Source organism: Drosophila biarmipes, chromosome 3R, assembly GCF_025231255.1.
Source record: "Drosophila biarmipes strain raj3 chromosome 3R, RU_DBia_V1.1, whole genome shotgun sequence".
Taxonomy (NCBI): Eukaryota; Metazoa; Arthropoda; class Insecta; order Diptera; family Drosophilidae; genus Drosophila; species Drosophila biarmipes.
In genome coordinates this window covers 18865394-18891893 of record NC_066616.1, presented here as the reverse complement: position 1 = coordinate 18891893, position 26500 = coordinate 18865394, and the positions used below count along the sequence as shown (strand labels likewise).

General features: G+C 46.5%; 7 protein-coding genes across 11 annotated transcripts; 4 read left to right on the top strand and 3 right to left on the bottom strand.

The window, feature by feature from the left end:
- The first annotated feature begins 270 nt into the window (after positions 1-270).
- Positions 271-3858, top strand: LOC108023002 (glutamyl aminopeptidase). The gene is made up of 7 exons (XM_017092238.3): positions 271-1534; positions 1711-1808; positions 1867-2184; positions 2257-2375; positions 2451-2536; positions 2614-3019; positions 3079-3858. The coding sequence occupies exons 1-7, from the start codon at positions 283-285 to the stop codon at positions 3725-3727; spliced, it is 2928 nt and encodes a 975-aa protein (XP_016947727.2). The 5' UTR covers positions 271-282; the 3' UTR covers positions 3728-3858.
- Positions 3859-4529: 671 nt separating this feature from the next.
- LOC122819014 (glutamyl aminopeptidase) lies at positions 4530-8005 on the top strand. The gene is made up of 6 exons (XM_044094940.2): positions 4530-4889; positions 4949-5304; positions 5411-5555; positions 5615-6148; positions 6217-7145; positions 7216-8005. Exons 1-6 carry the CDS (start codon positions 4701-4703, stop codon positions 7886-7888), a joined length of 2826 nt encoding a protein of 941 aa, XP_043950875.1. The 5' UTR covers positions 4530-4700; the 3' UTR covers positions 7889-8005.
- Positions 8006-8342: 337 nt separating this feature from the next.
- LOC108024823 (glutamyl aminopeptidase) lies at positions 8343-18721 on the top strand. 5 transcript variants are annotated; one of them, XM_017094972.3, is made up of 7 exons: positions 8343-8399; positions 8458-8819; positions 9708-10078; positions 16103-17065; positions 17129-17272; positions 17344-17835; positions 17912-18721. In XM_017094972.3, the coding sequence occupies exons 1-7, from the start codon at positions 8390-8392 to the stop codon at positions 18585-18587; spliced, it is 3018 nt and encodes a 1005-aa protein (XP_016950461.1). In that variant the 5' UTR covers positions 8343-8389; the 3' UTR covers positions 18588-18721. The 5 variants fall into 5 exon arrangements, with proteins under 5 accessions (XP_016950461.1, XP_050744759.1, XP_050744760.1 ...); XM_050888802.1 differs by lacking the exons at positions 8343-8399; positions 8458-8819; positions 9708-10078 and adding exons at positions 10440-10676; positions 14271-14651; positions 15391-15877; XM_050888803.1 differs by lacking the exons at positions 8343-8399; positions 8458-8819; positions 9708-10078 and adding exons at positions 10440-10685; positions 14271-14651; positions 15391-15877.
- On the top strand, positions 9128-9510 carry LOC108024849 (uncharacterized). The gene is made up of 2 exons (XM_017094991.2): positions 9128-9175; positions 9235-9510. The coding sequence occupies exons 1-2, from the start codon at positions 9148-9150 to the stop codon at positions 9426-9428; spliced, it is 222 nt and encodes a 73-aa protein (XP_016950480.1). The 5' UTR covers positions 9128-9147; the 3' UTR covers positions 9429-9510.
- Positions 18722-18944: 223 nt separating the features above from the next.
- Positions 18945-19219, bottom strand: LOC108023673 (uncharacterized). Its single transcript, XM_017093298.3, has one exon. The coding sequence runs from the start codon at positions 19168-19170 to the stop codon at positions 19018-19020; it is 153 nt and encodes a 50-aa protein (XP_016948787.1). The 5' UTR covers positions 19171-19219; the 3' UTR covers positions 18945-19017.
- A 533-nt stretch (positions 19220-19752) lies between these two features.
- Positions 19753-20047, bottom strand: LOC108023776 (uncharacterized). Its single transcript, XM_017093420.3, has one exon. It carries the CDS (start codon positions 20013-20015, stop codon positions 19866-19868), a length of 150 nt encoding a protein of 49 aa, XP_016948909.1. The 5' UTR covers positions 20016-20047; the 3' UTR covers positions 19753-19865.
- Positions 20048-23858: 3811 nt separating this feature from the next.
- On the bottom strand, positions 23859-26200 carry LOC108023527 (uncharacterized). Its single transcript, XM_017093092.2, has 4 exons — positions 26170-26200; positions 25466-26107; positions 24675-25373; positions 23859-24338 (listed from the first exon to the last, which is right to left on the bottom strand). The coding sequence occupies exons 1-4, from the start codon at positions 26198-26200 to the stop codon at positions 23863-23865; spliced, it is 1848 nt and encodes a 615-aa protein (XP_016948581.1). The 3' UTR covers positions 23859-23862.
- Between the last annotated feature and the right edge of the window lie 300 nt (positions 26201-26500).

The following is a 26500-nucleotide window of genomic DNA, read 5'->3' as shown; positions in this document are numbered from 1 at the left end:
AGATCTTTGGCATTTCTAAGTTTAATCAAAGCGCCATGACAGGGTCCATAAATTCGGGCGATTGTCAGCCGCACTCGCAGTGGTTTCATATACATATGTTCCGGCTAATACCATTGAAGCGGCTCATCGACGGGCGATTAGATTAGCAATCTGCAAACGCAGCCAGTCAATTAAGATATAGGGGCCCACTTGAGGCTCCCCAACTAACTTACCTGGCGCTCTTCCACCGCGGAGATTGCTTAGTTTCGCTTTGGACTCCGCCCGTGCTGGATTAACGGGGCCATGATCGTCACCGCCAAGTTGGTAGCCATTGGCCTGAGCCTCGCGCTAACGGCCTTCACCGTGTCGACGATTGTCCTGGCCGTGCAGAAGTCGAACCTTCAGAGTGATTTACGCGATGCCCAGGAGAAGCTGGATCTCCTCGAGGCGGGGTTTACGAGCACGGCTGCTCCGACACCCTCGACCACTGCGAGTCCTGGCCCCACTTTAGGTCCAGAGCCCACAGCTGAACCTGGAACCACTGCACCGCCGTATCCCACAGCCGCCTCCCCTGGCACCACAACCCCTCCAGAAGAGAAAATCGACTACCGACTGCCCGGAAATCTGGTACCCACACACTACGATCTCTATTTGTTCCCCAACATCGAAACAGGGGAGTTCAGTGGCCAGGAGACCATTACAATCACCGTTGTAGAGGCCACCGACAAGATAGTCCTGCACTCCCTCAACTTGAACATTTCCAGTGTGTCCATTATGAACACGGGCAGTGAGACCTTGGAGATCCTGGGGACCACAGTGGATTCCGTAAGGGAGTTTCTTATAATCCATCTGAGTGAGCAGCTACCACAGGGCAGGGAAGTGAGGTTGCATATCGGATTTGAGGGATCCATGGCCAACAAGATTGTGGGTCTGTACAGTTCGTCGTACTTGAAGGAGGATGAGACCCGCAAGTGGATTGCCACCTCCAAGTTCGAACCCACCTACGCTCGTCAGGCTTTTCCCTGCTTTGATGAGCCCGCGTTGAAGGCTGAGTTCACCATTACCCTGGTGCATCCCTCTGGCGAGGATTACCATGCCCTGTCCAACATGAACATAAGTACTACTGTCAACCAGGGTGCCTTCCAGGAGGTCACCTTCACGAAGAGTGTGCCCATGAGCACCTACCTGGCCTGCTTCATTGTCTCCGACTTCACCTCGAAGCAGGTGGCCATCGACACGAAGGGCATTGGCGAAACCTTCACCATGAGCGTCTACGCCACTCCGGAGCAACTCGACAAGGTGGACCTCTCCGTGACCATTGGCAAGGGAGTCATCGAGTACTACATTGACTACTTCCAAATCGCGTATCCGCTGCCCAAGCTTGACATGGCCGCCATTCCCGACTTTGTCTCCGGCGCCATGGAGCACTGGGGATTGGTCACGTACAGGGAAACCTCGCTGTTGTACGACGCCGAAACGAGTTCGGCCAGCAATAAACAACGCATCGCCAGCGTGATTGCCCACGAATTCGCACACATGTGGTTTGGAAACTTGGGTACGTTAAATCACTGGGGATATACCCTGGGGTGTTGTAAAAATCCGAACAGGGGTTTCTACCGGGTGGGTTTATAGAAGTGGCCCCTTAGGAGCTAGTATTCCCAAGGGCCACCTGCGCTAGTTCTCTTGATCACTTGCATTTAAAATGCATTTCCTTTGATTTTCTCCTTATAGTCACCATGAACTGGTGGAATGATCTGTGGCTAAACGAAGGCTTCGCCAGCTTTATCGAGTACCTCGGCGTGGACGCCGTCTACCCTGAATGGAAAATGGCAAGTGAACCCAAGATGTCAGGCACTGAACATCAACTAATTTTCAATGTCACCATAGCGTGACCAATTCATCGTCGGCACGCTGCACGCCGTACTCACTTTAGATGGTACTCTGGGCTCGCATCCCATCATCCAGACCGTGGAGAATCCCGACCAGATCACTGAGATTTTTGACACCATCACCTACTCCAAGGGCTCTTCCCTCGTGCGCATGTTGGAGGATTTCCTGGGAGAGACCACCTTCCGCCAGGCGGTGACCAACTATCTGAATGAGTACAAGTACTCCACGGCCGAAACTGGTAACTTCTTTGCCGAGATCGACAAACTGGAACTGGGCTACAATGTCACCGACATCATGCTGACGTGGACGGTGCAGGTAAACCCATGGAAGTCCCAAGAAATATGCGAATATTTCAAGCCCATCTTTTTTTCTTGTTACATTTTCCAGATGGGTCTGCCGGTGGTCACGATCGAGAAGGTCTCCGACACGGAATACAAATTGACGCAGAAGCGCTTCTTGTCCAACCCGAACGACTATGACGCCGATCACGAGCCCTCGGAATTCAAGTAAGTGTGCAGAACTTATTGCCTGGATGTGCGGTATCTGATTGCGAATTTCGCACATACATTATTTTCGCACAGCTACCGGTGGTCGATCCCCATCACATATACCACGAGTGCGGAGTCGGTGGTGCAGCGTGCGTGGTTTTATCACAGCCAGAGCGAAAGTAAGTGGTGCCATCTGTATGCAGATCCACGGTCCGTGTCCCCAGATAGCTGATCTCCAAACGTTTTTTTTCGGCAGTCACTATAACCGTCCCATCGGCCGTCCAGTGGATCAAGTTTAACTTCGATCAAGTGGGTTACTATCGCGTTAATTACGATACCGATCTGTGGACCGCTCTGGCCGATCAGCTGGTGGCCCAACCGAGTTCCTTTAGCGCAGGGGATCGGGCTTCCCTCCTCAACGATGCCTTTGCCCTGGCTGACTCCACTCAGTTGCCCTATGAAACGGCCTTTGAGTTGACCAGGTATTTGAGTAAGGAGGCTGACTATGTGCCCTGGAGTGTGGCTGCCTCTCGATTGACCTCCCTGAAGAGAACCCTGTACTATACCAGCAGCTATGCCAAGTACAAGAAGTATGCCACAGCTCTGATTGAGCCAATTTATACGGATTTGACCTGGACGGTTGGCGAGGATCACTTGGATAAGTAAGTATTATATGGCCATCTTAAGGATCTTATGGTTTTCATACCATTATTATGCACAGTCGTCTTCGTGTCACCGCCCTGAGTGCTGCCTGTTCCTTGGGTCTGGAGTCCTGCCTCTCGGAAGCCGGAGAGCAGTTCAACACCTGGTTGGCCAAGCCGGAGGATCGTCCCAAGGCCGATGTCCGTGAGACTGTCTACTACTATGGAATACAATCCGTGGGAAGCCAGGAGGTTTGGGATGCCGTGTGGAAGCTGTTCGTCAACGAAACCGATGCCAGTGAGAAGTCCAAGCTGATGTATGGGCTCTCGGCCATTACAACTCCTTGGATCCTGCAGCGATACATCGACCTGGCCTGGAATGAGGAGTACGTGAGGGGTCAGGACTACTTCACCTGCCTGACTTACATCTCCGCCAATCCAGCGGGCGAATCCTTGGTCTGGGACTATGTCCGCGAGAACTGGCAACGACTGGTGGATCGTTTCGGTCTGAATGAGCGTTACTTGGGCAACCTGATACCCTCGATCACGGCTCGCTTCAGCACTCAAACCAAGCTGGAGGAGATGGAGCAGTTCTTCGCCAAATACCCGGAGGCCGGAGCGGGCACCGCTGCCCGAGTCAGGGCTCTGGAGACGGTCAAGAACAACATCGTCTGGCTGGCCGAGAACCTGGAGGGCGTGGACGCCTGGCTGGACAAGCAGCAACTGTAGGAAAGTCCGAGGAGGAAGTGCTCTTGCGACCATCGATCGCACTAAATTTGTACTCATCTAATTGCCATTATAAAGCAAAATATGCCGAACAAGTGGAAATAAAGATAAGCTAGTTATGGGAAAAACTGAAATTACAGCTCCATAAATAAGCAATTATCCATTGGGCTGATTGATAACATGATTTGATAAGAGGGTTTTGGATGGGTGTGACTAATGGACATGACCTGATTTGAGTGACATTTACTGCAAGTCCGAATATGCGTTCTGAAATTTATAATTTGAAATATACTTGCTATATGATGAAACACACAAACTAGTTTCTTGGAAGGAAATATTTGTAGTAGAGTATAGAACGTTTTTTTATTTCACCTCACTTTAATTATTATAAATTAAATAAACGATAGCTTTAATCTCTAAGTTGGTTATTTAAGATTAGGGAATTATCAAAGAATTTTATCCATAATATGAGTGGTAATTCATAAAATATTTTTACTTTTGTATTGAATTTTCCTCAATAGTTAATTGCAAACAAGCGTTAAAAAGGAAGAAACAAATAAAAATATTTTCCTAATAAAAGTCTTTTTTTTTCCTTAATGAAGCGATGCTAAATAATTTGAGATGGTTAATTGTCAATAATACAGATTGGTTTCAAACTAAAAGTAAAAGTGTAGCATTATGTGATTGAACCCATAATACTTATAGTGTGTCATAAGCCACGCGAATCCATACTCTTCCGATCCGTATGAGCCCACCTCTGCTCCGTTGGGACCCAAGATCTCCGGTTTTTACCCTATCGCCCGGTTGACCGTAATCGCGGCTATTTGGCCAATCACTATCGCAATCGTGTGGGCGCACATAAACCCATTCGAGTGCCCGCAATCAATAGGAGTCGAATATTGGGCAACGAGCGGATAGTGCGGGATCCGTCGACTAAACCGCTAGTTAGTCGCTCGCGATAGGTGCGATTGCAAAGATGTTCTTGTCGCGTTATTGGCTGCAGGTGGTACTCTCCTGGGCGGTGGTGGCCTTCGCCACTGCCACCGTGGTTGTGGCGGTGCAGAAGGCCAAGCTGGAGAAGGACCTCCAGGATGTGCAGAACAAGATAGATATTTACGAGGAGTGGAATGGCGGAAGTGCCCACCGCATGAGGCGTGAAGATACGGTGCGTAACAGTTTGCCAAATTTAATCAGCTAAATCGATTTATTATTTCGGATTATCAGATTGATTACCGCCTGCCCACGGCTCTGGTGCCCACGCATTACAATCTCTACTGGCATCCGGATCTGGAAACGGGCAACTTCACAGGTCAGCTGAGGATCACCATCAATGTGGCGGAGCCCACCAACCAGATTATCCTGCACTCCTACCTCCTGGACATCACCAACGTCTATGTTCTGAATCGCGAGGTGGATAAGTTCGAACTTGATGAGGAGCGACAGTTTCTGATCATCACGCTGACGGAGGAGCTGCTGCAGGCTGCTACTATCACCCTGGGAATCCTATTCAGTGGCCAGATGAAGGACAAACTGGTGGGCCTGTACAGCAGTACCTACCTGAATGAGGCGGGGGCTACCAGGTAATTTTGTAGAATTTTTAACTGAAGCCCAAAGGTGTGCTATAGATTTGGTATTGCATCATTGATTTTTGGTTAGTTTTGCCTAAAACCTAACTCATTTTTGCAGGACCATCTCCACCACCAAGTTCGAACCCACCTATGCCCGTCAGGCCTTTCCCTGTTTCGATGAGCCAGCCATGAAGGCCACCTTTGAGATCACTGTGGTGCATCCCTCTGGTTCTTACCACGCCGTTTCCAATATGCAGCAAACGGTGAGATCAAACTTTGATATTTTATAAACAAGATCAAGACCACTGAAAATCTTTGATAGGAATCCAACTACTTGGGCGACTTCACCGAGGCCATCTTCGAGACCAGTGTGTCGATGAGCACCTACCTGGTGTGCATCATTGTGTCCGACTTTGCCTCCCAGTCCACCACAGTCAAGGCCAACGGCATCGGCGAGGACTTCTCCATGCAGGCCTATGCCACTTCCCACCAGATCAACAAAGTCCAGTTCGCCCTGGAGTTCGGAGCAGCCGTCACGGAGTATTACATCCAGTACTACAAGGTGCCCTATCCGCTGACCAAACTGGACATGGCCGCCATCCCAGATTTCGCCTCGGGAGCCATGGAGCACTGGGGACTGGTCACCTACAGGGAGACTGCCCTGCTGTACGACAGCAGCTACAGTTCCACTGCAAACAAGCAGTCGATTGCCGGGACCTTGGCCCATGAGATTGCCCACCAGTGGTTCGGAAACCTGGTCACTATGAAGTGGTGGAACGACCTGTGGCTCAACGAGGGATTCGCCCGCTTTATGCAGTACAAGGGAGTCGACGCTGTGCACCCGGACTGGGGAATGGTAGGGGTCTTATCATATATGCTCTAGGAATACATTTTCACTCAGTACCTCTCAAAATCCCAAAACAGATTGAGCAATTCCAAATTGTGGCCCTGCAACCCGTTTTGGTATACGACGCCAAGCTGTCCTCCCACCCAATCGTCGTGAAGGTGGAATCCCCCGATGAGATCACGGCCATTTTCGACACCATCAGCTACGAGAAAGGTGGCTCCATAATCCGCATGTTGGAAACCCTCGTGGGTTCCGAGAAGTTCGAGGAGGCGGTGACCAATTACCTGGTGAAGCATCAGTTTAACAACACGGTAACCGATGATTTCCTCACCGAAGTGGAGGCAGTGGTAACGGATGTGGAAATCAAGAAGTTGATGCTCACCTGGACGGAGCAGATGGGGTATCCGGTATTGAATGTCTCCAAGCGGGCCGATGGTAGTTTCCAGGTCACTCAGCAGCGATTCCTCTCGAACCCCGCCAGTTATGATGAGGCTCCCTCTGACAGCGAATACGGCTACAGGTGGAGTGTCCCTATCACCTATATCACAGATGACGGTACGGAGGGCAGTTTGATCTACGACTACGATGTGGAAACCGTTCCCATTTCCGTGGCCAGCACTGTTCAGTGGATCAAGCTGAATGTCAATCAGACGGGCTATTATCGTGTGAACTACGATGAGGACTTGTGGACCCTGCTCAACCAGCAGCTGACCAGCAGTCCCGATAGCTTCAGCATCGCCGACCGTGCCCACCTCATCAACGATGCCTTCGCCCTGGCCGATGCCAGCCAACTCTCCTACAGAATTCCCCTGGAGATGACCGCCTACCTGGCCCAGGAGCGCGACTTTGTGCCCTGGTATGTGGCCGCCAACAAGCTCAGGTCCCTCCATCGCAGCCTCATGTTCAGCGAGGGATATGTGACGTACCTCAACTACGCCAGGAGTCTGGTCGCCGGAGTCTACGAGGAGGTGGGATGGACCGTGGATGCCGACAATCATCTGAAAAAGTAAGGATCCGACAGAAAAAGTCCTCTCACGTCTTCATATGATTTTAAAAACCCTCTTTTACATCACCAGCCGCCTGAGGGTGTCCATTCTGACCGCCGCCTGTGCCCTGGGTGTTCCAGACTGCTTGGAGCAGGCTGCCCAGCGCTTCAACGCCTTCCTGCTGAACCCCACCAGCCGCCCTTCCCCCGATCTTCGCGAGATCGTCTACTACTATGGCATGCAGCAGTCCACCAGTCAGTCGACCTGGGAGCAGTTGTTCCAACTGTTCCTGGCCGAGACCGATGCCAGCGAGAAGTTGAAGCTGATGTACGGATTGGCTGGCGTTCTGGATAGCCAGCTGCTCTACAACTTCCTGGTCCTGGCTGGCGATGAGAGCATTGTCCGCTCCCAGGACTACTTCACCTGTGTGCAGTACATCGCCGCCAATCCCGTGGGTGAGCCTGTGGTCTGGGAGTTCTTCCGTGAACAGTGGCTCCAGCTCGTCGCTCGTTTTGGCCTGAACAACCGCAACTTGGGGCGACTCATCTCCCAGATCACGGCCAACTTTGCCAGCTCCGTGAAACTGGAGGAGGTAGAGCAGTTCTTCGCCAAGTACCCCGACTCCGGTGCAGGAGCCAGTTCTCGTTTGGTGGCCGTGGAGACCATCAAATACAACATCGAGTGGCTGGCCAGGAACCACGCTGACATCACCGACTGGCTAAGTGGAACGGCCTCGCCGCTGACCAAGAAAAACCTATTGTAAACCCTATGTATATAAAAACAAGCCAATTAACCACTAATTAGAATTGCATAAGAGACCAGCTGAATTTCCGCTCGAGTTCAATAAAATGAAATTCCAAAATCAAACCATAAATGAAAACCCCCTACATTTTCCATTTAAACCGGGCAAGTGGCGATTTCTATGGCTCCCAGGAATTGCTGCAGATAGGGGTTACGAGTATATGGTCAAAATGGAATCATGACCGTGCGTAATTCTCCCGAGACTGTCCAGTCATAAAAGTCGATATATGGCCTTGTTGTAAACATGAACGTAAAAGAGCACGGGGTTATGGTGTAGCATAAACCGTATTTATCTGGTCACGGAGCTATATAGTATATATGTAGTCTAGATATCGGCCAGCAATCAGTTTTATCAAGTCCAAATTGTAGGGTCAGATTCGCGACTTGCATTCAGTTTCCAATTTGGCGTCCAGCCTAGTGGAAGCAGTCAAAAGTTCTCCGTGAGAAAGGATTATCCCTAGAAATGGTTGCCTGTGAGTTGTACCTAAAATGAAGCCTTATGTAACTGCAACTGATGGGACTTAAATGCAGGGCTGACGGTCAAGGCAGTGGCCATCTTTTTGGGCCTGGCCTCCACGGCCTTTTGTGTGGCCACCATTGTGCTGGCAGTTCAGAACGCCGATCTGGAGAACGATCTTCAGGACGCCCTGGATAAGATCGACGCCCTGACAGCCGACACCACGTCCACCTCCACTACGACGACCACCACCGCAAATCCTAATAGACCCACGGATGATCCTACAGTCACCACCACCACACCCGGCGCAGGAGGTGTTACAACTCCTGGCGGAGAAACCTCTCCGGGTGGAGAATCGTCCAGTACGGGATCCACATCCACCAGCACCGCTCCCATCTACCCAACTTTGCCGACAGGACTTCCAGATCCTGAAAAGGTGAGTGCTATTATATCTTATTAGTAGTTGGTATTTGCAATACAAATATTATCAGGATCCTCTATAATATCAGATAGTTCAGAAAAACCTTTGAGTCAGTTGGGAAAATTTTCCCAAATGGTGGTCAGCGGTGATCATAAAGTCGGCATGGGTACTAATTTCCAATTTATCAAGTTTCCCCATACGTATATTGGTCGTATTCAAGTGCTTATCGCCTGGTCAGCGGTGGTTTTTTTTTTTACTTTTTTATCATAATACAAAACTTGGCTAATTCCATGGATCGTTTAAGTTAGTTTAATTGCGAACCACGCAGAGTTAAGAGTCAAAAATGGGCCACACGAAGGAAAGGATTAAGGGTATTTATTTGAATCGAAGGAGATGTTTCGGAAACATTTAGATATACATATATTCATAGACTCGATCACCGCGGAACGAGTTGCTATATTCTTTGGCCTGCTGTCCACCTGCCTGATAGTTGCTCTCGTGATTGTGGTTGTCCACAGGGATAATTTGTGGCTGCAGTTGGACGAAGCCAAAAGGATGTTGGATGTTCTGGAGGAATACATTCAAAGCCACTTACTGACTACCGTTTATGATAGAAAACAATAATTATGAAGGGTTTCCCCCTCTTTGTAGAGATATAGAACTTTTTAAAAATGTTTCCAGGTTAATAAAAAAAACTCCCAACTTTGTAGAATTCCTCACATATTTATTAACCCAATTTCACAATGCCCAGCTAGTACATCCCACCCATGACCGATGGTTGCAATGAAGTCCACTTTGTTTACGACCTGACCACCACCACCTTATCGTGGCATTGCTCGCTTTATAGGGCCACCAGCCTATTATCGATCGGGTGGATATTGAACAATCTTTATAATCATGCAGATCGAATGGCGCCTGCCCACGGAGCTGACGCCGATCAAGTACAAGTTGTATATCGAGCCCAACCTGAAGACTGGGGAGTGTAAGGGCGACGTGTCCATCCAGTTCCAGCTGAACGCGGTCACCAATCTGATCGTCCTGCACGCCAAGGGCCTCCATGTGCACAGCATTAGTATTTTGAACATGATGGCGCGCATGCGCGTGGCCATCGACAGTGTGGTGTTTGATGAAGCCCGCGAAATAATCTTGATCACACTGAGGGAGGTGCTGAGCATGAGCAAGGCCTTCACATTGTCCGCCAGTTTTGATTGCGATCTGGGCAACCTGGTGGGAAGCTACCTGAGCAACTACACGAATGCCGCGGGAGTTGACACGTGAGTAGCTCAACCTTTGGTATATTGTAATTTAGCGATCCTAACGTTATCTAGACATGTATATTTAGAGTTACCAAATACTAGTTATATTTTATAAGATACTATAATTTGGTTAATATATTGAGTTATTTTAGAAACGTAAAAATTGGAATGCATAATCTTAAGTTCTATAATATTGACCGTACCTGTAAGCTTATCTTACGATCCCGAGCAAGCTTTCGAATACCCCCAATGTTGGAGTTTACCGCTCGTTGGGGGCCGCAGAAAAGCCGGTCTCAGCTGCTGAGAGAGCTTTCCGGGTAAGCTCGAGTACCGTGGCCGCCTTGGAGCCGCGGCTCGGCTTCAGTTGGAAGTGCAGAGCCGAGCGCGACGGTCGCAAAGAAGAGCGGGCCGCGTCTTGGAACACGATCTCAGTCTCCCGCAGTACGACTCTCGAGCCCCCTTCTTCCCGGCTTTCTCGAGTGCGCGCCCACGATTTGAATCAAGAATGATAGCTCTGGCTGTCCGCCAATTGCCGTTATCAAATTAGCCGAGGGAACATTTCTCGGACCCGGCAGAGTGACAATTAAACGTGACACGAAAAGCTGCGATTCCAACTGTAAATCAAGTAAAAGGCACAGTGCGAAATGCGACTGAAATAATAGATAATAAGCGCTCCAGATCGATCGGATACCGTTGGGCCGGCTCCGAAAGCTCCATTGTCGCCGTGTCCGTTAGGCGGTCGAAATTCCGCTTCTAATTGGACGCATTGATGCGATTACTAATTTTAATATTCGCTGAAATGCGACCAGCGGTTCGGATGCCATGCCAACTTTGACTTTCAGCGGGCAGGCGATAAGCAACGGGCCATCGCGAGCTGGCCAAGAGAACTCCACATGGCTAAGTCAAACAGGTTGCACCGCTCCCCGTTTTTGCCCCGCTGCCGCGCCTGTTGCAAACAGGCTTGGGGCCGAATGCATACATAGTTCACTTGCCGCGCCAGTTCTTGGCCTTAAATCGGCCACAGTCGCTGCACTGGCAGAAAAGTTTGGTTATACCAAAGCATCCAAATGTTCTCTTTATAAAAGATATACTTATATTGAAATCGCGGTCGTCTTATCATCATCCAAAAGATGTTATTCCTCTTATCATCTTAACTCAATGGCATTTCGAAATATCTATATGATTTTTATCAAATCTTAACTCTCTTCCATTCAAATATAACTGGCAATCAGCAAACATTAAATCTTAAAAAAAGTAAAACCTTTTATAGGGTTAAAAATGTATATCCCCCAGAGTTTTAGTTGAAGGACTGGAACTATTTTGTTAAGTTTTTGAGTAGCTGTGCCTTTTTGCTCAGTGCACCCCTGGCTGTTGGCCAAGAAATGCGTCGTGTTTACATCTCCAATGCGGCGGATACTCAATGGCCGCTGAGAAAATACTTTCTTCCAAAAGCCGAAACGAAATGGGTCGACATCATTGACTGCCAAGCAACTTGTTGTCGCCGTATCTTTCCCCTCCCCGTTTCTCGCCGTGTTTTCTCGTTTTGTTTTGTTCTTGAAAGTTCATTCGGAGCGCGCTGGTCTAACCTTTTTCATTTTCATTGACACTGATTTCTTTTTTGTTCTTCTTGGGCGAAATGGAAATTGTGTTTTTCTCAAGTGTGGGAAAGAACCTTCGAAAGTGCGGTTTTTTTAATTGGACCTCGGTGCTGATACTTATAGTTATTTATAATTAATAATAGCGAAATCGATAGGGCATTTGACACCATTTGTATGCCTTGAAGTTCAATGATCCTTACAATAAAAGGTGTTAATTTGCAGTGTGATTTTATTTCCAACTCATTGACCACTTATTTTAAGAAGCTATTTATTTACCTCAAAATCAACAGGTTTTCATTCAAGTGAAGTGTTTATCTCTGGACAAAACAAACCTGATTTTGTTTGCTCCTTATATTTGTTGCCTTTTAGTGCGAATTTACAAACAACAAACCCCCTAAAACCACACTTAGCTCTTTGAATTTATATTTGCCAATTTTATGGTCTACCCTAGTGGAAAGTGATGCAACCCACTGATCGATACTAATTAAAATTCACATTCCGTTAACCCCAGCCATGCAAATCACGGCAATCATTTCTTTGTCAGCCCATTGGCCTCTTATTTATTGTTTTTATTTTAATTTCTCCTCTGCGAATATCGTAAATTGCAGGCACGTATAGACGACCTTTGTCGAGTGTCATCCCGCCGCGGGTGTTGTGGGCTGCTTTTCGTACTTCTCTGGGACTTACTTCGAGTTTTGGGTGTTTCTGGGGCGCACTTGTCACGTACTCTGGGTATTGTGAAAGTTATGACCTTAAAAAGCCCGAAAAACGTGTTTCAAATTAGGGCTTTCAATTTCAATTTTCAAAAATTCACAATTTCAAAGCATTTTTACTTTGAAGCAAATAATTTTATTTTGCAGTGGACTTTCAAGGTTAGAAAATGATCATCTTAAAAAGAACGTATAATAGTATAAACAGTAGAAATTCTTACTCACTGTATTGAAGAAATCGTTTTAACATTCTAAAATGTCTAAGAACAATTTGTTGGCCTTTGAAATTTAACGCGTTTATTGATGTTCTAGTGCCCCCACATTTTTTTCTGTGTACACCCGACTCGATCTTCAAAGAAGTGAAATTTATGCGACTCATTAGCGAGGCATGAGAACTGTTATGTTATGGCTTGTGCCCCCGCGATCATCGCTTCATCGGCTTCAGAATGCCGCGATATCCGCATCCACGTCTGTGCAATGGGGCGTGTCCGATTGCCTCTTGGAAGTCGGAGATGTATACTGTGCATCTGGTGCACATACCTACTCCCCCGACCATTGTCTGCAGATCTTCTGGCTGTGTTTTCCAGCCGCTCATGAGGTGGTAGTCATGCAATTTGGTTGCCTCCGATGCGCGGTGGCTTTGTGCGATGTGCGATGTGCGCTGCCTAATTGAGTCAGCATTACATCATCCGCGGCAGATGGAAGGGGGCTGTACTGTGGGTACATAGGATGGGTGTCAGAGACAATTGCCCGGCGGCTGACAAAAATTAGCATATTCTGCAGTCTCGAATTCCTCGTTTCGCACAATTTAAAGTGAATACGGTCCGTGTGATACTGCCGCTGCAGCGCATATTGTTCTCTCGTAATGAATACCTTGGGACGAGCACTCCTTTATCCTGACATAATTGTCAGAGCCCCAGACGTGGATCACGGCTCGACGGCCAATTCAGCTCATTTCCATTGCTAATAATGGCATCTGCAATATCTTCCCAGCGCACAATCTGCGGAGGTTTGTGCAACAGTCCCCGCAAATTGACAAGCTAAAAGGCAACAACCTTTCAACCGTCAATCAATCGTGCACAGGGGCAAACATTGATTCAATCCAATGAATTGGTCTAACGTAACAAAGAAAAAACATATTGAATTTTATTATATATGATATACATGGCACTTTTTACCCAATTTTGTTGACAAATCATTTTAGCGCTCTCAAGTTTCTAAGCAATTGATTTTATCTGACTTGGGTATCGGGTACTTGGAGTTCCATTTTTTCCCGTGTAGAGACGCCTCTGTAGAAAGTGGCCTGTGGTGGCCGTATCATTGCACCCAGCCCGGGGATTCGTATTGCAAATCTTGCGGTTAGCCAGCCCAGTTCCAACACCAACTACGCCAGCTAAGCTAAAAAATGGCTTCGAGTATTTGTAGTAACAATTTCACGAAATGACCAACTTCATTACGTGACCGTTCGCGGGGATGGGGGGCTAAAAATTACAGGCATCTGATTGATCTGCAGCGAGACAAAATTGAGGCAATCTCCACCTGGAGATGGAGTGAAATGTGACGGAAGCTGAGCGGCTCAGCCGCCTCCTCCTCCTCCTCCTCCTCCCAAGCTGGCACCTCCATAAAAGCCGGGCAAACAAAACCCGGCTTGTTTATAAGCAGCTCGGAGATTATAAAAGCTGATGATGGCAGCGGCGACGCATGTAATTCAGTACGCGACTCTGTTTTATGATGCTCTCGAATTACCCCGCCGATGACACAATGGATTGGATGAAGTTGTGGCGTTTTGGGGGCAGCCTCTCAGTCGGTGATAAAGCTACAGTTAAAGTGGAGCTCCCCGATCGTGGCAGTGACATTAAAAAGTAGAGAACCCCTTTAATTACAATGTCCAGTGATTTACAGTTGTAGAACGTAGCCAGCCCAGTGAAAAAAATAAGAAAATAATATAAGGAAAGTAAACAAAAGTCATGTATGCCGCGAAAAACGTACGCCCGCGCAGCAGTCTCTCCGCTGACGATAACCACCGGATCAAGGACACCAACCGGCCCCACAAGGCCCCCAGCAACACGATCCTGACCCTCGCCGCCTTCTGCGTCTTCCTGCTCGTCCTCTGCGGCTTCCTGCTGGGCGCCCTCGTCTACGTGGGCAAGAACATAGCCGAGGAGCACCAGAGGCAGCAGCACTCGAACGCCTCCCAGTGGGCCTTGAACTCCACCATCCGCACAGTATACGTGGACCGGGACCAGCTGCTCTCCACGAAGCCCATTCTCAGCGTGCTCTCAGGTTCGTCTTGGGTAGAGAGAAAAAGTGAATCTCTAAAAAAAAGTCGAAAAAACAGAGTCAGGGTCAGGGGTCAACTGATAAGTAAAAAATACAAAACCAGAGAGCTTTACTTATAAAGAAATTTGCAATGCATCTTAACCTTGGTTTCTTTTAACATTTAGTCAGAATTTAGTCATTAGAAAAAACTATTTTCAAAAAAAGTTAATAGGTTTTGTCATTTATTTTCATTTATTTTATAGTAATGCCAGTCTTGGCAGCCGTTTTTAAACTTCGAAATTGAAGTCACGAAAATACTTATTGTTTTTTAAAGATCCTTTTGTGTTAAAATGTTGTCACCTAGTAAAAATATATTTATTTTTTTAGAATTTAATTTTTTTAATATTATTTAAATATGGTTTGGTTGCTTGAAATATCAATCAGTCTTTTTCATCATTGTCAGATTGTAAGGTAACTTTGGAAAAATGCAAAGGAAAATCTTTAGTAACGTGAAATCATGTTTAAATTTGGCGCGCTTTTTCTGGGGTAAAAAATACCAAATGGATCTATCCAAGTTCCGCACCTTCGATACTCTCGACATGGTATATTAGGAGTATTTAACATTACGAAGCACTTTTAAGTGCTCTTTTCGACCCATTGCCACACTGCTCCTAGTTTTTTTGAGATTTGTTAGTGCAATAGATGAATAATTTATAGTGATTTGGCGCCTAACTGATTATTGAATCGCACAAATAATCTTTAGATAATCGCGTTCACACCACTCAAGTGCCCGCCAGCAGAAAGTCGAGCATTATGGCCACCTTGGCGCCCGCCGTGAAAGCCGCGAGCAAGGTGCTCCAAAATCTGGGATTCCGGCTGCCCAAGCAAATAAAACCCAGCAAGTACCGCGTCCACCTGCGACCCGATCTCGACCGGAAGAACTATTCCGGCAACATCAGCATTAGCCTGCAAGTTCTGGAACCCATCTCCTTCATCCCGGTGCACGTTAAGCAGCTGAATGTGAGCACCGTGGAGGTGAAGCACCTGGACGAATCGGGGGCTCCGCTCAAGGAGATTACGCCCTCGCTGACCTTCGCCCACCCGGAGTTCGAGTACTGGGTCACGGAGTTCGAACAGCCCCTGGAGGCGGGGAACTACTCACTGCGCCTGAACTTCAGCGGATCTCTCGCGGATCGGATTACGGGGATGTATCAGAGCACCTACTTGGACAAGCTGAAGAACCGCACCAGGTAGCCTGGCTACTAACCACCAAAATCCCTTGCTTACCACTAATTTAACTATAAGAATTTGGCCGTGGTCTATTTCTTTATGGCTAGCTTAAATTTGGAATTTTATCTTATATAAAAAGTATTTTTTATTTCCTGCTAATGTATTTCCAATAACTTTAACTTTTAAGCTCCCTCTTAAGACTCTTTAAATACATAGCTCTAATATATTTCCCTAACCCATTGCAGACCGATCGTGAGCACCAAGTTCGAACCCACCTACGCCCGTATGGCCTTCCCCTGCTTCGATGAGCCCGCCATGAAGGCGCAGTTCACCATCACTGTGGCCCGTCCTAGTGGCGATCAATACCATGTGCTGTCCAACATGCCGGTGGCCAGCGAGTACGTCGACGGCGATCTCACCGAGGTGACATTCGCGGAATCTGTGCCAATGAGCACCTACCTGGCCGCCTTTGTGGTGTCTGATTTCGCGTACAAAAACACCACCGTGGAAGGAACCAGCATTGAAGTGAGGGTCTATGCCCCGCCAGCACAGGTGGAGAAAACTCAGTACGCCCTGGACACTGCCTCCGGTGTTACCGCCTACTACATCAACTACTTCAACGTCTCGTACGTCCTGCCCAAATTGGATCTAGTGGCCATCCCCGATTTCGTATCCGGAGCAATGGAGAACTGGGGACTGGTCACCTTCCGTGAGACTGCTCTCCTGTACGACGAATCAACCAGTTCCAGCGTGAATAAGCAGCGCGTCGCTGTTGTGGTGGCACATGAATTGGCCCACCAGTGGTTCGGAAATCTGGTCACCATGAACTGGTGGAGCGATCTGTGGCTAAACGAAGGATTCGCCTCGTTCATCGAGTACAAGGGCGTGAAGCAGATGCACCCTGAATGGGACATGGACAATCAGTTCGTGATTGAGGAACTGCACCCGGTGCTGAAAATTGATGCCACTTTGGCCTCCCACCCAATTGTGAAGTCAATTGAGAGTCCTGACGAGATCACTGAGTACTTTGATACAATCACCTACTCCAAGGGAGCCGCCCTGGTTCGCATGCTAGAAAATTTGGTGGGCGAGGAGAAGCTGAAGAACGCGACCACTCGCTATCTAATCCGTCATATCTACGGCACTGCCACCACTGAAGATTACCTCACCGCCGTAGAGGAGGAGGAGGGACTCGACTTTGATGTCAAGTAAGTAAAACACACTGCCAGAAAGGATGCCCTGACTAATTTAATTTTTCCTGTATCTTATAGACAGATCATGCAGACCTGGACGGAGCAGATGGGTCTGCCAGTTGTGGAGGTGGAGAAAAGTGGCAACAATTACAAGCTGACCCAAAAGCGATTCCTTGCCAACCAGGATGATTACGCAGCCGAAGCTGAAGCTTCATCCTTCAAGTAAGTCAAAATATATATATATTCGTTTAACACTGTAAGTAATCTTACCATCCATTCCCACCTGTCAACAGCTATCGTTGGTCGATCCCCATCACCTACACGAGCAGTATCAACAGCGAAGTTCAATCTTTGATCTTTAATCACAACGATAACGAAGCCACTATCGAGCTCTCGGGAGATTCCAGCTGGATCAAGATTAACACGGATCAGGTCGGATACTACCGTGTTAACTATGCCGCTGAGCAGTGGGGAGCAATTACTACTGCTCTGAAAGCCTCCCGGGAAACCTTCAGCACCGCAGATCGCGCTCACTTGTTGAACGATGCCGACTCTCTGGCCGCTGCCGGACAGCTGAGCTACTCCGTGGCACTGGATCTGATCTCTTACCTGGAGAGTGAGAAGGACTACGTTCCCTGGAGCGTGGGCACCGCCACCCTGGCTTCGCTAAGGAATCGGGTCTACTACACCGACCTATACACCAATTTTACCACCTACGCGCGCAAATTGCTTGAGCCCATTGTGGAGAGTGTCACCTTTACTGTGGGCACCAATCATCTTGAGAAGTATGTTATTATCCCAAGCCACTTTCGAAATTGAATAGACTAAAACCATTTTTTATATTTTATTCTTTTTATTTAGTCGCCTCCGCATCAAGGTGCTCGGCTCAGCCTGCAGCTTGGGACACGAGAGCTCTTTGCAGCAGGCTGTCACGCTATTCAACCAGTGGTTGGCCAGTCCGGAGTCCCGACCCAGTCCAGATATTCGCGACGTGGTCTACTACTATGGTCTGCAGCAAGTGAACACAGAGGATGCCTGGGATAAGATGTGGAAGCTGTATCTGGAGGAGACCGATGCCCAGGAGAAGGTGAAGCTAATGAACGGACTAGCCGCCGTGCAGGTGCCGTGGATCCTGCAGCGATACATCAACTGGGCCTGGGACGAGAGCAATGTGCGCCGGCAGGACTACTTCACTTTGCTGGGCTATATCTCCACCAATCCGGTGGGTCAGAGTTTGGTGTGGGACTATGTGCGCGAGAACTGGGAGAAGCTGGTGGAGCGATTTGGCATCAATGAGCGTACTTTGGGACGCCTGATCCCCACGATCACGGCGCGCTTCTCCACGGAAACAAAGCTGGAGGAGATGCAGCAGTTCTTTACAAAGTATCCTGAGGCTGGAGCCGGAACTACGGCCCGCCAACAGGCGTTGGAAGCGGTGAAGGCCAACATCAAGTGGCTGACAGTCAACAAGGCTCAGGTGGGCGAATGGTTGGCCAACTACGTCCAACAGTCCACCGTCACCAATCGCATCAATTGAGTCGTCAACTCGGCCATTTGAACCCTGTAAAATATCAATATTGTAAAAACTACCAATGGAATTGAACATAGTCTTAGCTAACTAGTGCAGCAATTGCATTTCAATTGTGAACGAAAATACAAGAGAAAAAATTACTCAGTATCTTTTATTCAAGGTGCGCTGAAAAGAAAGTTTTAAAAATTGCCATGTCATAAACAATCTTATATTTTTACTGATTCCTTTTAAACTTGGTTGGACTATCATACAAGTTTTATAATATGTTTTGTATACTCTTCGGCGTTACATTTTAAATTTGACAATGAAAACCATTGTAGGTACACGAAGTCAATGGTAAAATGTCCTTCAAAGAAAATACAATTTAATGCAACAAAATATTTTTATTTTCCAAATGTGTACAAGGTTTTATCAGTGGTTTATCGGCAATAATACCTCATCCTGCGGCAGTAGTCGTGGTGATGAATGGACAAATTGGTGACCGCAGCAAACAGGCGATTAGGAAGAATGTAGCTTCAGTTGCCGGAGCGCTGAACAACATGAGCATGGCAACCACCAAGACGGTCATCAGGAAAGTGGAGGACAGCATGGTGATTTAGATAGTGTTGTACTCCGTTGGATCCAGAACTGCTTTTCGCTTCGATCGTGCTGCTATTTATACGTGCTTTAGCCATGTTGGCAGAATACGTAAAAGCCTTTCATTACATAATTGAAAATATAATTCAAACAAACGACAGAGATCGTTGGGGAAATATTGAACAACTCAGTTGTCTCACCAGCTGTGCAGTTCACTTGTACATTCCTTTTCATACCCGTTACTTGTAGAGTTATAGGGTATACTAGACTCGTCGGAAAGTATGTAAAAGGCACAAGGAAGAGCTTCCGATTCTATAATGTATTTATATTCTTGATCAGGAAAAATTGTGAATGCTTATGATATATTTATAGAAAATACAAGAGCAAAAATGACTCAACATTACAAGATGTGCTGAAAAGAGTTTTGAAAATTGTCAACTCATTCTTTAAAAACAAATTTTTTGATTTATACTATTCTCTTAACATTTTGTTGTACATTCATAACATTTTTTGTCATACCAAAAGATATGCATACATTTCGGCGCTATCCCTTAAATTTGACAGCTGAAAATGTAAAGTACAATGGTATCCGATGTCAATGGTAAATTGTCCCTCAACGAAAATGCAACAATTTAATGCAACAAAATTTTGTTTATTTTCTAAATTTGTGTAATGTTTTATCAGTGGTTAATCGGCAACAGTACCTCCTTATGATTTGGTAGTGGTCGTGATGAATGGACAAATTGGTGACCGCAGCAAACAGGCGATAAGGAAGAATGTAGCTTCAGTTGCCGGAGCGCTGAACAACATGAGCATGGCAACCACCAAGAGGGTCATCAGGAAAGTGGAGGACAGCATGGTGATTTAGACAGTGTTGTACTCTGTTGGATCCAGAACTGTCTTTCGAATCGATCGTGCTGCTATTTATACGTGCTTTAGCCGTGCTCGCAGAATACGTGAAAGCCTTTAATTACATATTTGCAAATATAATTCAAATAAACTGCACAGACTGTTGGGAAAATATTGAACAACTCAGTTGCCTGACCAGTTGTGCAGATCAGATGCACATGCTTTTGGTTGAACTAGAAAGACGATAAATTTTGCGGGAAAAATATAATTTGTATATGAAAAATTATTCAAGATTAGATATTTAACATTTCAAGAATGTTTTGAAAAAGCTTTGAAACCTTGTTGTACTTTACAATATTCCTATGCCTATTCCTCAGGAAATATAAATAGCACGCTTTTGCATTAGGTAATCGAACTAAGCATGTGCGGTACACAATGGGGGAGCTAACTTTCTTATTTGTTTAACAGTCTATTAGGTATTGTTAAACATTACATTGTCAGCTGGCTGGAACAATTGTCTAATGATAAAACGTGCTCATTGTGCCCATCTCTAAGCGCAAAAAATGTGTTAGGAGTAAACAACACCTAGTGAGGCATGCGAAATAGTAACATTATACCTTTAATCTCGGAATAAAAAACTAACCCGTATTTTATTTTATTTATATATTTTTATTAAACATAATTTTTCAGACTCTTTAACTTACAACACGTTTAAGTTAGCTTGTGCCGTTTCCATTGTATCTATTATTATGGATACCGGGATTTCAAGCTCGGATTCTTTGGGAGTGGAAGGTAGTATCAGATCTTCCTGATCGAGAAGATCTTGATCTGGGGTATATGCCTCTGGCGTTTCAGTTGTGAAAGTCACTGGTTCATCAGTTGGTGGATTGGATCCCAATTCCCCAACATTCCTGATTGTTGATGCTGCCTCTGTCACAAGAGTTGTGTCTTCAGCTGATTTAGTTGATACCTCTGGCATAGAAGTTGTGACTTCAGGTGAGTTACTTAATTCTGTTGGAAAAGTGTGTGGCTCATTGGTGTTAGATGTTGTGGCCAATGTAGTGAACTCAGTCAAGGTCTCTTTATTTTTGGGTGTATTACTTGTGGTCACCTCATCAGGAAGTTCCGTGTAGGGTTTTTCTTCCGCCACAGTTTTCTCTGTTGTTTGTACATCATGCCTTTCCTCCATCTTTAAGGTTTCCATTTTAGTTGTTGAGGTATCAGTAAACTCTAGTGACTTTTCAGTAAAGGTATCTGTTGACTTATGTTCTATATTATGGGTCTGACTTGTGCTGTCGAGCTCGGGTTCCAATATGGTAAACTCAGTTAGGGCCTCCTCTTCCTTGGATGCCACAATTGTGGTTACTACACGAGGAATTTCTGTGGGGGGGTTTTCTTCCACTACAGCTTTCTCTGTGGTTTCCCTTTCCTCAATCTTTGAGGTTTCAGATTTAGATGTTGTACTATGACTAGAAACTATTGACTTTTCAGTAAATGTTTCCAATTTTACAAGTTCTGTTGTTTTCTGTTCTGTAATATTGGGCTGATTTATGATCTCCAGATTGTTTTGAAACTCCTCTGATTTCATGGTAGTTAATTTTTTATATAGTACTGGTTTCTTGATTATTGTTTGATTTTTATTCTGAACTGTTTGATTTATTAGGGAATTAGTTTGATTACTTTTTACACCTTGAAGGGTTACGTTTTTCTTTGGATTCGATCCGACTTGGCTGATATTCAAATTAATGCTGGCATTTGCATTTGTTGAACTGGGCTTTGATCCCTTGTTCTTAAGAGCTGATGGTCGACCATTTAAACTGCTCGAATTAGTTTTATTTGTTGTAGTTGTATTTTTAATTACCTTTCGATTAGCAGTCTGTTGGCGAACTAACTCGTTTGTTTTGGGGTTTTGAGAGTTCATCAGTGTTTTTCTGTTGTTTTTTGATGAGCTTATCTTGTGGCTTTGAATGATTCTCATGCGATTGGAAAGTGGGGAAGCAGTTGGTCTCTTGTGGTTTTGGGCCAGTTGTGAATCCGATTTTAGAAGCTTAACTTCCTTAGAACTTCCCAGCAACGGCTGCGGTTGTTCGATTTCCCTTGAGAACTCCTTCAATGGAGGATTGTCCTCTGCCATTGCTGGCAAATAAATGAAAGTCGGAACTTTCTTAGGCCGATGTAATGTGGATTTTCCGGGGGAACCTTGTGGACCTATGGGTTCCGGAAATCCAGTATAGCCCGGAACTTGCTTAGACCGAAGTGATGTGGATCTTCCGCGGGAACCTGGTGGACCTATGGGTCCCGGAAATCCAGTATAGCCTGGTCTGCCCCTTTTTCCTCGTTCTCCACGATCGCCCCGGTCACCCTTATCGCCGGGCGGTCCTTGGTCTCCTGGCAAGCCAGGTCGTCCAGGTGGACCTGGTGGGCCTGGAGGCCCTGGACGACACTGACAGCCCGTATGAGAGCCATAGTAAGGGGATGGGCCTATCGCCTCAGGACGGTAGTAGTACAGATCATAGTGCTTTTGCACTTTTGGTCTTGTCTCAGTTTTAGCCGGCTGAAATCTGCTAAACGTCCACGATCCCTCGCAGAAAGTTGAAATGGCTAAAAAACACAAAGTTAAATATAGGCTGGAAATGTTCTTTAACTCTGATCTTCTCTTGGTTTACCTGAAAACAGCAGAACCGCCAGCAGCCTCATTTTGTAGCCCAACATTCGTGAATGAACACCTGCCCGACTTTGAACCCGTCTTATATAGGCACCTGGAATGGTCTTTAATGGGTTAATTGGAAACACGTTGAATTCAGATCGCAGATCTCAGACAGCTAAATGGTTTTGCATAATATAAGAATGGTCAAATTTCACTCATTTGGGAATCGCTGACGTCGGAAGAAAAAATTATCTGTGTTTCGGTAGCATCAAAAACCTAAACTGTTTGGATTACCACAAGTCTAATAATTTTGGTGTTACCTATTCTTATTTAACTTTAAAAATATTGCTTTAAAGCTATAAAAAGCTAAATTTACTTTTAGTTTCTAAATTCTTTTATTATTTCGTTGTTCTGTTTCTGCGCCTATTGTTTTATTTTGTTTTATTTATTCACGAACAATACAAAAGAGATACCCCAGAAATAGATCGATCTATCTGCTTTTATAGATACCAACATTTGCCTTTTTATGCTGATCATACAAATTGATTTTAAGTAGCGAAATTCGAGATGAGACACGGAAAGATATTAAAGGCGATAAAATAGTGGATCAATAAGATGCAAGGAATCTTAAAACTGTATGGAATAAAATAAACTTGGCAACTTGAATTGGAGATTTAAATATTGGGCTAATCTTTTCTTTCCATTTATATTTAATCTTGTTTGTTGACCCATTTTTTAAATATTTGGCACTGCTTGCAAAAGTAGTTTTATACTTTATATCAACCAAGAAGGTGAAAAAGCCGTGAGTCATTCACTTCAGACCTATTAAATATCTTCGAACTAAACACTTTTTCTTGCCTGGCTGATAAGCAGTAACAATATACCATTGTTTTTTGAAAAATAATATTGTATTGACAAATTCATTCGTTGGCCATTGACTAAATTGTTGTATTTCTTTGTGATTTCACTTTTCACGCCTTTGTCTATTGTTAATTTATAAAAAGCACACAAAGCATAGTGATTTCCAAGAACAACGGAACTATTTCGCCGGTAAACATAAAGCTAGTTTATTGCTAATTTATTTTATCCAAAGTTAATGGGTTTTTTCTCATCTTATCACCATAGATCATATTTAAGACTTGTTGTAAATTAAAACACTAAAAAAGTTAAATATTTTAATTTGTTTATTTTCCTGTATTATTGGCTTATTTATGTATTATACTGTTCATAGGCATAAATGTGAAACGGATTTCGGGGACTTGCAACGGCCAGGATAATTGGCCTGTTGTTGGATCGCTCCTCGATCACGTATCCCCCGAAGGACTGACCATCCTTCTCCATGTCCACCTGATCCTCCATTATAGGTTCGTTTTCTACCAATTCTTGCTCTTCGCCTGGCTCCATGTAGGTTTCAACAACTAATGTTGGATCTTCCTCAACTAGTTCTTCGACGGAATCAAGTGCAGTTTGATTCTCCACTGTGTTATCTACATAGTCCGCATCCTCGGTTGGCGTTTCTATATCGTTGGACTCATAGGGCTGCTCATCCTCGCCCTCCATAAAGTCCTGGTCCTCGATTATGTTCTCGACGATCTCCACATCTTCATCCAGCATTTCCAGATCATCGCGGGGAACCTTCTCGCCACTGCCCTGTGGCTCAGAACTAGTTCCCATGTGGCGGTGGCCTTTGTGACCACCATTTCCATGATGATGTTGATTCTGCCCGTCGTTTCCTCCTCCATTTCCATGTTGATGTTGATTCTGCCCGTCGTTTCCTCCTCCATGACTGTGATGTTGGTTCTGCCCGTCGTTTCCTCCTCCATGACTGTGATGTTGGTTCTGCCCGTCGTTCCCTCCTCCATGACTGTGATGATTGTTATCTCCGTCATTTCCTCCTCCATGGCTGTGATGATTGTTATGTCCCTCATTTCCACCTCCATGGCTGTGATGATTGTTATGTCCGTCATTTCCACCTCCGTGATGATGATGATGGCCATGTCCGTCGTTTCCTCCTCCATGACTGTGGGATGGATGGTGATGGTTGTGCCCATCGTTACCTCCTCCGTGATTGTGGTGGTTGTGCCCGTCATTGCCTCCTCCATGGTTGTGGGGCGGATGATGATGGTTATGCCCGTAGTTTCCTCCTCCGTGATGGTGTGGCGGATGATGGTGGTTATGTCCGCCATTTCCACCTCCATGATTGTGGGGCGGATGATGATGGTTGTGCCCATCATTGCCTCCTCCATGATGGTAAGGCGGACGGTGATGATGATGATGCCCCTTGTCACCGCCGTCATGTGGATAGTACGGTGGGTAGGGAGGCGGGTAAGGTGGTGGATACGGTGGTGGATAAGGGGCTGGATGATGATGGCCACCATGTCCGCCGTCGTAGGGTGGATACGGATATTGACCGCCCTTGTTGTGTCCTGGTGGATAGTAGTGGTGGTGGTGCCCGCCCTTGTCTCCCTTGTGGTCTCCTTTGTGACCCTTGTCGCCCTTGTGACCCTTTGATGGCCATGGCACCGGCACTGGCACGGGAATCCACTGAGGTCCTGAGCCGGGATAGAGTCCTGCACCTGGATAAGGTCCGGGTGGGGGATAAGGATACGGGTAGGGTGGGTAGACTGGTGGTGGCGGTGGCGGTGGCGGCGGCGGAGGAGGAGGTGAAGGCGATGGATACGTAATGCCAGGCGGCCCCGGAAGACCAGGTGATCCCATTCCTGCAATCGGTTAAAGATTTATTTATAAATAGAAACAAGTAATCATACGACATGCATGCCAGGTGGTTTTAGTAACTTAAGAAATAACTTACCCGGTGGACCTGGTGGTCCGGGTGGTCCCTTGGATCCCTTAGATCCCTTGTGGTGATGATCATGGCCACCTTTGTTCGGGGATGGGATCGGAATGGGAACTATAATTGGAGGAGGCAGGATTGGTGGCGGTGGTGGTGGAGGAGGTGGAGGTGGTGGCGGTGGCGGCGGTGTTGGTGGTGGTGGTGGTGGTGGTGGTGGTGGTGCAGGTGCTGGGTGCGTGTGATGATGGTGGTGATGGTGACCATGGCCATGGTCGTGGTCATGGTGATCATCTCTCGATTTGTGACCGGGTGGCCCGGGCAGTCCAGGAGGTCCAATGGGTCCCGGTGCGCCCGGTAATCCATAATGTCCGCGCTCTCCCTTCTCCCCGCGTTCGCCCTTCGACCCACTGGACCCCTTGGGACCCGGCTCGCCAGGTGCTCCAGGCAATCCTGGTGGCCCTGGCGGACCAGGTGGTCCCGGTGGACAGTTACAGTGCTGCGGCGGCGGCGGAGGCGGCGGTGGTGGATAGTAGTGCTGCGGTGGCAACTTGTAGATCACACTTTGTGCTGGCGCCGGAGCGGGAGCTGCTTGGAGGGAGGCTAGCAATCTGGGGGAGTCGGAGCCCGAACTCTTGGCACTGGCTTGGCCAAAAGCCCAGCCTGGAAAGGTGATAGTTTGCGTTTAGAGATCCGTTTAAATCCATCCCGAGAAAATCCCTTACCTAGCCAGAAAATCACTGCGAACAGTCTCATGGCGAATTGGCGTCTGCTGCCTTTCGCCAGCGAATGGATCACTTTTATACCGCATTATGAACTGTTAATCTCGTTAAACACTTTGTTTAAATCACTTTCATTAATCTAGATTCACCAGAACCGTTATATCATGTCCATTCAGAAATCTGCTTGCCAAATCTCTCGGAAAATATGCAGCCCGGTCTGGAGATGATGATACCTCCGAAGTTCTCCCCTACCATATGCAAATTTATGCCCGTCCCAAAAGTGGACCGCCTCTGAAGTATTAATATGTAAACTCGCATATGAACAACGAAGAAC

Bases quoted from the DNA above. Each gene is read 5' to 3' on its own strand.
- LOC108024823 (XM_050888802.1), top strand. From the start codon at position 14,336: ATGTATGCCGCGAAAAACGTACGCCCGCGCAGCAGTCTCTCCGCTGAC. The intron at 14,652-15,390 runs GTTCGTCTTGGG...AATAATCTTTAG, and splicing joins CATTCTCAGCGTGCTCTCAG to ATAATCGCGTTCACACCACT. The intron at 15,878-16,102 runs GTAGCCTGGCTA...AACCCATTGCAG, and splicing joins AAGCTGAAGAACCGCACCAG to ACCGATCGTGAGCACCAAGT.
- LOC108023002 (XM_017092238.3), top strand. From the start codon at position 283: ATGATCGTCACCGCCAAGTTGGTAGCCATTGGCCTGAGCCTCGCGCTA. The intron at 2,376-2,450 runs GTAAGTGTGCAG...ATTTTCGCACAG, and splicing joins CACGAGCCCTCGGAATTCAA to CTACCGGTGGTCGATCCCCA. The intron at 3,020-3,078 runs GTAAGTATTATA...TATTATGCACAG, and splicing joins GGCGAGGATCACTTGGATAA to TCGTCTTCGTGTCACCGCCC.
- LOC108023527 (XM_017093092.2), bottom strand. From the start codon at position 26,200: ATGAGACTGTTCGCAGTGATTTTCTGGCTAG. The intron at 26,108-26,169 runs GTAAGGGATTTT...TCACCTTTCCAG, and splicing joins CGCAGTGATTTTCTGGCTAG to GCTGGGCTTTTGGCCAAGCC. The intron at 24,339-24,674 runs GTCATGGAGGAG...GTGGTCACAAAG, and splicing joins CCATCACCATCCATCCCACA to GCCACCGCCACATGGGAACT.
- LOC108023776 (XM_017093420.3), bottom strand. From the start codon at position 20,015: ATGCTGTCCTCCACTTTCCTGATGACCCTCTTGGTGGTTGCCATGCTC.
- LOC108024849 (XM_017094991.2), top strand. From the start codon at position 9,148: ATGGGCCACACGAAGGAAAGGATTAAGG. The intron at 9,176-9,234 runs GTATTTATTTGA...ATATATTCATAG, and splicing joins CACGAAGGAAAGGATTAAGG to ACTCGATCACCGCGGAACGA.
- LOC108023673 (XM_017093298.3), bottom strand. From the start codon at position 19,170: ATGCTGTCCTCCACTTTCCTGATGACCGTCTTGGTGGTTGCCATGCTC.
- LOC122819014 (XM_044094940.2), top strand. From the start codon at position 4,701: ATGTTCTTGTCGCGTTATTGGCTGCAGGTGGTACTCTCCTGGGCGGTG. The intron at 4,890-4,948 runs GTGCGTAACAGT...TCGGATTATCAG, and splicing joins GCATGAGGCGTGAAGATACG to ATTGATTACCGCCTGCCCAC. The intron at 5,305-5,410 runs GTAATTTTGTAG...TCATTTTTGCAG, and splicing joins AATGAGGCGGGGGCTACCAG to GACCATCTCCACCACCAAGT.